At 40.4% G+C, this 9,404-nt stretch overlaps 1 protein-coding gene across 1 annotated transcript; it reads left to right on the top strand.

Moving 5' to 3' along the window:
* Positions 1-3,619: 3,619 nt before the first annotated feature.
* Positions 3,620-6,573, top strand: lyrm4a (LYR motif containing 4 a). The gene is made up of 3 exons (XM_036966844.2): positions 3,620-3,771; positions 4,498-4,618; positions 6,205-6,573. The coding sequence occupies exons 1-3, from the start codon at positions 3,686-3,688 to the stop codon at positions 6,274-6,276; spliced, it is 279 nt and encodes a 92-aa protein (XP_036822739.2). The 5' UTR covers positions 3,620-3,685; the 3' UTR covers positions 6,277-6,573.
* The last annotated feature ends 2,831 nt before the right edge of the window (positions 6,574-9,404 follow it).

Below are 9,404 nucleotides of genomic sequence, written 5' to 3'. Positions count from 1 at the left end.
TCAATATTCTGCGACTATTTTCGGAACTCTGACATTTCTGACTTGCTAACTCATTGAAAGTGGAAGGCATTATGCATATAACTACAACCAGTTAGCAAGTCGGACATGTAGACATTAAAATCCAACTGAAGGAGTATAGGTTTTTAGAGGGAATTTTGGTCAGTGTTTCTTGTTTTTGGTAATTAGTATGAATTTTTTCAACCAAAACAGCTTTTGTTTTTTTGGGATGTTTGTTTTTTACTACCTCATACAGTAGGTGGTGGCAATACACCTTATGAGTGTAGTCTGCCTACAAACCTAATTATTATTATTATTTTTTTTTAAAAATATGTCCAAAATGTCAGAGTTTCCTAGTTCGGACTAGCACGTGAATGTGGCATTACCCATGGTTGAATGCAGGGTGCAACATCAGGAAGTAGCATTAGCCATCGTAGCATGGTGGTGGAAAATTGTGTTTTATTAAGACAGTATGCATATTTTTTCATTTTTTTGTAGTTGGGCGGCACGCCATTAAAGCTAGTTAAGGAGGAAAGCGATGGCTTTGCAGCCTAAATGGAGGATGTTTTATGTAAGAACCGGTCACTGGGGGACACTAGTGTATTACCGACTAGGCACAAGCCCAGACGGTAGTGGGGACCCATAGCACTCACAATGACCCGACACACCTCAAAGCTGTGTAAGGGTTATTTGAACAAGAAGGAGAGTGATGGAGTGCTGCATCAGATGACCTGGCCTCCACAATCACCTGACCTCAACCCAATTGAGATGGGTTGGGATGAGTTGGACCGCAGAGTGAAGGAAAAGCAGCCAACAAGTGCTCAGCATATGTGGGAACTCCTTCAAGACTGTTGGAAAAGCATTCCAGGTGAAGCTGGTTGAGAGAATGCCAAGCGTGTGCAAAGCTGTCATCAAGGCAAAGGTGGCTACTTAAAAATGTTTTGGTTACTACATGATTCCATATGAGTTATTTCGTAGTTTTGATGTCTTCACTATTATTTTACAATGTAGAAAATATTTTTAAAAATAAAGAAAAACCAATGAATGGCCGCTCCCATCAATGGGTGCTCTGGTCAGTGGGTGCTCTGGTTAGTGGGTGCTCTGATCAGTGGGTGCTCTGGGCAGTAGTAATTCCATCCAATAACCAAGTTCCTCCTGACGCCCGGGCAGGCATGGAAGCGAGCGCACCTATAACTACCAGGATCAGCACACACATTGCTTACAGCACGAACCCAAACCACAAAACACAAATAACGAAACGCAAAACATAAAATAATCCCAGCCTCACCCCTGATTGGAGGACCTGGAACATTTATACTATACATCTGTGTATATAATTGTTCCAACGCTCATCAATTCCACCCTTCAGACAGCCACAGATCAACCCATCTTTCCCAATGAATCATGATTTTTATTTTATTTGATTTAACCTTTATTTAACTAGGCAAGTCAGTTAAGAACAAATTCTTATTTACAATGACGGCCTACCGAAAGGCTCCTGCGGGGACGGAGGCTGGGATTAAAATAAATAAATAACATAAATATAGGACAAAACACACATCATGACAAGAGAGACAACACAACACCACATAAAGAGAGACGTAAGACAACAACATAGCAAGGCAGCAACACATGACAACACAGCATGTTAGTAACACAACATAACAACAACATGGTAGCAACACAACATGGTAGCAGCACAAAACATGGTACAAACATTATTGGGCACAGACAACAGCACAAAGGGCAAGAAGGTAGAAACAACAATACATCACGCAACGCAGCCACAACTGTCACAAGAGTGTCCATGATTGAGTCTTTTATTGAAGAGATTGAGATAAAACTGTCCAGTATGAGTGTTTGTTGCAGCTCGTTCCAGTCGCTAGCTGCAGCGAACTGAAAAGACGAGCGACCCAGGGATGTGTGTGCTTTGGGGACCTTTAACAGAATGTGACTGGCAGAACAGGTGTTGTATGTGGAGGATGAGGGCTGCAGTAGATATCTCAGATAGGGGGGAGTGAGGCCTAAGAGGGTTTTATAAATAAGCATCAACCAGTGGGTCTTGCTATGGGTATACAGAGATGACCAGTTTACAGAGGAGTATAGAGTGCAGTGATGTATCCTATAAGGAGCATTGGTGGCAAATCTGATGGCCGAATGGTAAAGAACATCTAGCCGCTCGAGAGCACCCTTACCTGCCGATCTATAAATTACCACTCTGTAATCTAGCATGGGTCGGATGGTCATCTGAATCAGGGTTAGTTTGGCAGCTGGGGTGAAAGAGGAGTGATTACGATAGAGGAAACCAAGTCTAGATTTAACTTTATCCTGCAGCTTTGATATGTGCTGAGAGAAGGACAGTGTACCGTCTAGCCATACTCCCAAGTACTTGTATGAGGTGACTACCTCAAGCTCTAAACCCTCAGAGGTAGTAATAACACCTGTGGAAGGAAGGGCATTCTTCTAATAATAATAACATTTATAATTATATTTATAATTATATTTATAATTATATTTATAATCCTTGAATGTAGGAAGCCTTTCAAGTAATTCCATCCAAAATCAAGTTGTAGGTTTGGAGTTTCGATTTGGAGTGAAGGTTATGTTGTTTAGGGTAGAATCCTGTAAATGTCTTGGTGACACAGTGAAGGTTGTGTTGTAGAGGGTAGCATCCTGTATATGTCCATCCCCCAAAAATCTATGTTTGTCTAACTCTAAATCTATCTATTTTTAAAAACATGCTGAAAAATGTGGGAGCTCATCTGCTCATGACCTCTCTCTCTCTCTCTCGCACATGTTATCATTCTACAATTACCTATCGCAATTCATCTCTCCATTCTCCCATTGTGTCTCACTAGGGACTTGAACCTCTCCCAATTCATCCCTCCATTCTCCCATGGTGTCTCACTAGGGACTTGAACCTCTCCCAATTCATCCCTCCATTATCCTATGGTGTCACACTAGGGACTTGAACCTCTCCCAATTCATCCCTCCATTATCCCATGGCGTCACACTAGGGACTTGAACCTACCCATCTGCAACATTTTACCCAAGAGCACAATGATTGACTGACTGTGGTCCTTCAAATCCCCCAGCAATACAGTTTGCAGGTGCAACAGCACCCTGACATTATGGACCATTCCCGGACTCCAAAAACAAGCCACCGATGGACAGCACCAAAAGAGAGACTCCAGAGACTGCACTGGTCTGACTGTTGAAGACCCCATATACTGAGCATTCTTTTTGTAGTGAGAATGTTATTTAATAGCATAAAATAAAACGAAAGAATTAATGCATCAATTGTATAAAAAACAAATATATATATCAGTTCATAAACCCGATGCCATGGTATTAGGACATCAAAAATCTGTTTTCAACTATCTCGAATTTTATGTGGCATAGTTGTCACTCCTCTTCACCGTAAGTGAAACTGATACGATACATTTTGCGATTTATATGAGTCGTTTTAAGCCTTTTATAATTTTTGAATTGGTGAAAGACAAACTAATTCATTAATTTCTCTGTTGAGAAACATCCTGTCGGGCTGTGTCACTGCATGGTATTTCTCAAAACCGATTGGAGGAGAAGGTCAGAGGGGCAGGACATCTGACTTTCTTATCCAATGGGGTTTTTGAGAAGGAGGCGAAGGAGTCAAGGAAACGCGATCATAGTGTTTACATGAACCAACATGGCGTCATGCAGCAGATCGCAGGTGATCTCCTTGTACAGGATGCTTATAAAAGAGAGCAAAAAATTCCCCTCTTACAATTACAGGTAAGGGATTTAATGTAGCTACACTGGTTGGAATTATATATGTGTTCAATCTAATGTTGATATAACTAGCTTTACAGTAAGTTCAACCTGTATTTCACAACGTCGTTAGACAGTCGATAACGTTTCCATTGCTAGAAGTTGTGGAAAGCACAACTTCTTAGTGTGAGTTTCTAGTACCATCTTTTTATATAATATATTTACTTTAAAAAAAGATGTATTGCGCTGTAACGTTACAGGTAGCTTAGCTAACTAGGTTTTTTTTATGAGGTGTAACGTTGCTAGCTAGCTCACGCTGGCGAAAGTAGTGAACGTATTCACACAAAACACTTTGGGCTTGGCAAAGATCTGACACCAATGATATGATAGTTAACTATCTAGTGGTTACCTTGACAGGATCTAGCTATGTGGACGAAGCAATTAAACTAACCTCGATAAACTGCTAGTGGTAGCAGTTTTTCCTATATTTTCCGCTTGCCTAAGTCAAGACAGGAACAACAGCGTCCGCTAGCGCCCTCTCTAGGCTACAAACAAATGTAGGTATGAGTCGCATTATTTTTTTTTAATACTGCACAATAACAAGCCTGCAAGGCGAGCATACAGTAGGCTTTTTTTTTATTTTATTACGTCTGAAATGTTTGTTGAATGACAATGCAAGTAACGCAACTTATATAAAAACATTTATCCACCAGATTTAAGATTTATTTACTTTTTGCTCCTGCCTTTCAGAACATATGCCCTGCGCAGGGTAAAGGATAGCTTCAGGGAGAATCTCCATGTTGACAACCCAAAAACTCTGGACATGCTGCTCAACCAGGCCAGAGAGAATCTTGCTGTCATCAAGAGACAGGTGAGTGGCTCTTCAGTAGTGTTGATTTAGATGTGCATATTATGGATGTTAATTGTTAGTAGAATAGCCTATTCAAATATTCAGCGAGACTTTGTACATGAGTTAGGCAATGCCTTGTGAATTGTGAAATAAATAGTAGCTTATCAATATTCAGAAATATTTGTCTCAAACGCAAGGGTTCAGTGAGTACAAACACACCTGACGATGGCCCAACGGCCAAGTGTTGCTCTTGTTGCCTCTAAATGAAACAAATAGCATAACAACAACTTTGAAAATCACATTTTTGAGGGCAGACCTTATACAAATCCATCTACTCCAGTCCATACACCCTACTACAGGCTATACACCCTACTCCAGTCCATACACCCTACTCCAGGCTATACACCCTACTACAGTCTATACACCCTACTACAGTCTATACAACCTACTACAGGCTATACAACCTACTACAGGCTATACAACCTACTACAGGCTATACACCCTACTACAGGCTATACACCCTACTCCAGTCCATACACCCTACTACAGGCTATACACCCTACTACAGGCTATACACCCTACTACAGGCTATACACCCTACTACAGGCTATACAACCTACTACAGGCTATACACCCTACTACAGTCCATACACCCTACTACAGGCTATACAACCTACTACAGTCCATACAACCTACTACAGTCTATACACCCTACTACAGTCTATACAACCTACTACAGGCTATACAACCTACTACAGGCTATACACCCTACTACAGGCTATACACCCTACTACAGGCTATACACCCTACTACAGGCTATACAACCTACTCCAGTCCATACACCCTACTACAGGCTATACACCCTACTACAGGCTATACACCCTACTACAGGCTATACACCCTACTACAGGCTATACACCCTACTCCAGTCCATACACCCTACTACAGGCTATACACCCTACTACAGGCTATACACCCTACTACAGGCTATACACCCTACTACAGGCTATACACCCTACTACAGGCTATACACCCTACTACAGGCTATACAACCTACTACAGGCTATACAACCTACTACAGGCTATACACCCTACTACAGGCTATACACCCTACTACAGGCTATACACCCTACTACAGGCTATACACCCTACTACAGGCTATACAACCTACTACAGGCTATACACCCTACTACAGGCTATACACCCTACTACAGGCTATACAACCTACTACAGGCTATACAACCTACTACAGGCTATACACCCTACTACAGGCTATACACCCTACTACAGGCTATACAACCTACTACAGGCTATACAACCTACTACAGGCTATACAACCTACTACAGGCTATACAACCTACTACAGGCTATACAACCTACTACAGGCTATACAACCTACTACAGGCTATACACCCTACTACAGGCTATACAACCTACTAAAGGCTATACACCCTACTACAGGCTATACAACCTACTACAGTCCATACAACCTACTACAGGCTATACAACCTACTACAGTCCATACAACCTACTACAGGCTATAAAAGTCAGAAAACATCTGTGCATTGTCATGTAAACACTTATTGATTGTTCTCTTTCCATTGCAGGTGTCCATTGGCCAGATGTACACTGCTCAGAGGACCATTGTGGAGGAAACTGGAGTGCACAGGGACCTCTGAGTTTGTAGTAGTGGTGGTGTTGTTGTGATTGTTGTTATCATAGGATGTCTTGGACCACATTTTGGACAGTTAAAGTCATGTTTTGCTATGGTAACAGCACTGAGGAAAGGCTTTAGTCCCAGAAAGCACTTACACCAGACAACATTTCTCTCTGATGTATTGAAATGTATGATCTCTTTTTAAAACTCTTAACTCATGTTATCATTTATATGTATTTGTAACAGCTTGTAGTGATATGTAATACCCTTTTGTTGCAATGACTGCAGCATCTCAATTAAACAGTAATATGTGCAATATGTGGTTTTAGAGTTTGGCTGGATGTTGTTATAATACTATTTAATAATTTCACATGATTTACTCTCAATGTTTAAATTTCACTACTTCTGGTGTCTAAGCCACAGATTATTATAAATTCATGCTCTGCTTGTTGAGTCACGCCTTGTGACGATCACAGAAGACACCATTTGTGTATGTACTATGCAGATGTTTAACTTGTGCTTGTTTGTTGAAGCTCAGATTAGAGAAACTAATTCACGACTGAACATGTGATAAACATGAGCGCAATCTGGCCAAGTTGCCATAAATTAAGCAGATATCAATGAATATAAAATGTATTATTAGCTTTGTCTCTAATGAAATACAGTAACTAAAGCTTAAAGGGGTAATCTACATTTCAAACACTGATGCAGCACACCGCCACATTTTTTTTTTTTTAGATAAACAGCTGAGGGATGGGGCTGGAGAAATAGAACAACTCTCAAATTCATAGACGGGGATATGGAGGCAAGGACTGACTATTCATAAAATCAAAATGAAAGTTTGTAAACAGACACGGTATAGCTTCAAAACATGATGTGGTAAGACAGTTGAACTATACTCATTGGGCATTTATAAATATTCTTCAAGAATCAATGGCAACAGTAAGTCAATTGATGCAGCACTCGCTGATTGCTCCTTTAATAATACATTTTAACGTGACAAATGATAAATATGGAACTGATAGACTCTGACAAGAACTGCCGTAAAGTGCTCTATTCTTAACACTGCTCAACCCTTGCACTATTCGTCAGTCTGTTATTGTTTTGTTCTCACAGAAATGACCACAATCTAATACAGATACATGGGAGAGTGCTCTGATGAGATATTCAGGTAAGGCACATAATGCATGTGAACCTCCTCTCCTACCAGATACTTTTTCCCGATCCGTCACAAGCAGTGGGGGCTGCTGAGGGGAGGACGGCACGAATTGAATGGCATTGTTACCTTTCCACTTATACCACTCCAGCCATTACCACACGCCCATCCTCCCCAATTAAGGTGCCACCAACCTCCTGTGATTTACATGTACATCTTGTGTATCTGGAAATGTCTGCTATAAATGACTACTCGTGGCTTCATCAGCATGCAGTACTAATTTCCATGTCATACGTCATGATCTTTCAGCAGATATACCAGGCAGTGGAAATTCAAGCTTATATCATGTCGAACTCACGAGGGTCTTCCCTAAAGGTGCAATCTGTAAGATTTTTCTGCTGCTCGTTGGTCATTTCAACTATGCTGAGCAAAAATATAAATGGAACATTGAACAATTTCATTGATTTTACTAAGTTACAGTTCATATGAGGAAATCAGGCAATTGAAATAAATTCATCAGGCCATAATCCATGAATTTCACATGACTGGGAATACACATATGCATCTTTTGGTCACAGATACCTTAACAAAAATGGGCCTCAAGTATTTTTGTGCATTCAAATTGCCATCGATAAAATGCAATTGTGTTCGCAACGTTGACATCAGCAAACTGCAAACCCACACAACGCCATCTGCGGCTTTGAAGACGGTTGGACGTGGTGCCAAATTCTCTATAATGACGTTGAATGCGGCTTATGATAGAGAAATGAACATTAAATTATTTGGCAACAGCTCTGGTGGACATTACTGCAGTCAGCATGCCGATTACATGCTCCCTCAACTTGAGACATCTGTGGCATTGTGTTGTGTGACCAAACAGCACATTTTATAGTGGCCTTTTATTGCCCCCAGCACAAGGTGCACCTGTGTAATGATCATGCTGTTTAATCAGCTTCTTAATATGCCACACATATCAGGTGGATGAATTATCTTGGCAAATGAGAAATGCTCACTAATAAAGATGTAAACAAATTTGTGCACAACATTTGAGAGAAATAAGCCATTTGTGTATATGGAACATTTCTGGCATCTTTTATTTCAGCTCATGAAACATGGGACCAACACAACATGTGTTTAGATTTATTTCTCAATGTAATTGAAGCTCCTTCATATTTTATGAATGTGGATACATTGATTGGTATTTTTTTATGTGTATTTTTACCAGTGCAAGAGGCGTCACTACAGCCACCCAGGTTCGATTTCAGGCTGTATCACATCTGGCCATGATTGGGAGTCCCATAGGGCAGCGCACAATTGACCAAGCATCGTCCGGGGTTGGCAGGGGTAGGCCATCTTTGTAAATAAGAATATGTTATTAACTGACTTGCCTAGTTTAATTATTTTTTTTTTAATATATTTTTAAAGAAGCTTTTAAACAAACGTGTAACTTCAACTGCACAGTCTCCACACCTAGAACACATGCACTCACTCACTCACGCGCACACACATCACAACTGCTGCTGCAAAATTATTGCTAAATACTGCACAATTTAAAAACTTGCCCCCCAATCCCCCCTTCCACAAAATATGTCAATATTGGACTATAAATTGTGCCTTCCTGTATTATACTTATGCTTAAATGTGTATTCTATTCTACTGAGCCATTTACTTTACGTTCGTATTCTTATCTTTTATTATTTGTTATTGTTGTTGCATTGTCGAGAAGGAACCTGCAAGTAAGCATTTGGTTGGACAGCCATGTGTATTTTGTACGTACGACTAATAAAACTTGAAACTGATGTTTCAAAATAAATGTCATGAAATGTAATTCCTTGACCACTACAGATCTTACGAATGGGACATCTCATCTAATGCACATTTCTGTTGGCAGGCCAGGGCCACGTTTGGTTGCCTAACATTCTCGAACGTTGCAGATAGAAATGCTGTCAATAGAGATTATGTGATTCCTTATACTACATGTAAGAGAGGTATGT

This window comes from Oncorhynchus mykiss, chromosome 28, assembly GCF_057628025.1.
Source record: "Oncorhynchus mykiss isolate SJ-2025 chromosome 28, ASM5762802v1, whole genome shotgun sequence".
Taxonomy (NCBI): Eukaryota; Metazoa; Chordata; class Actinopteri; order Salmoniformes; family Salmonidae; genus Oncorhynchus; species Oncorhynchus mykiss.
Note: the sequence above shows the minus strand (reverse complement) of the source record. Positions and strands in the feature narration are given on the sequence as shown.

What these genes read in the sequence shown, in the direction of transcription:
- lyrm4a (XM_036966844.2), top strand. Translation starts at nt 3,686, where the DNA reads ATGGCGTCATGCAGCAGATCGCAGGTGATCTCCTTGTACAGGATGCTT. An exon ending in TTCCCCTCTTACAATTACAG is followed by an intron (nt 3,772 to 4,497) that starts GTAAGGGATTTA and finishes CCTGCCTTTCAG; the next exon opens with AACATATGCCCTGCGCAGGG. An exon ending in TTGCTGTCATCAAGAGACAG is followed by an intron (nt 4,619 to 6,204) that starts GTGAGTGGCTCT and finishes TTTCCATTGCAG; the next exon opens with GTGTCCATTGGCCAGATGTA.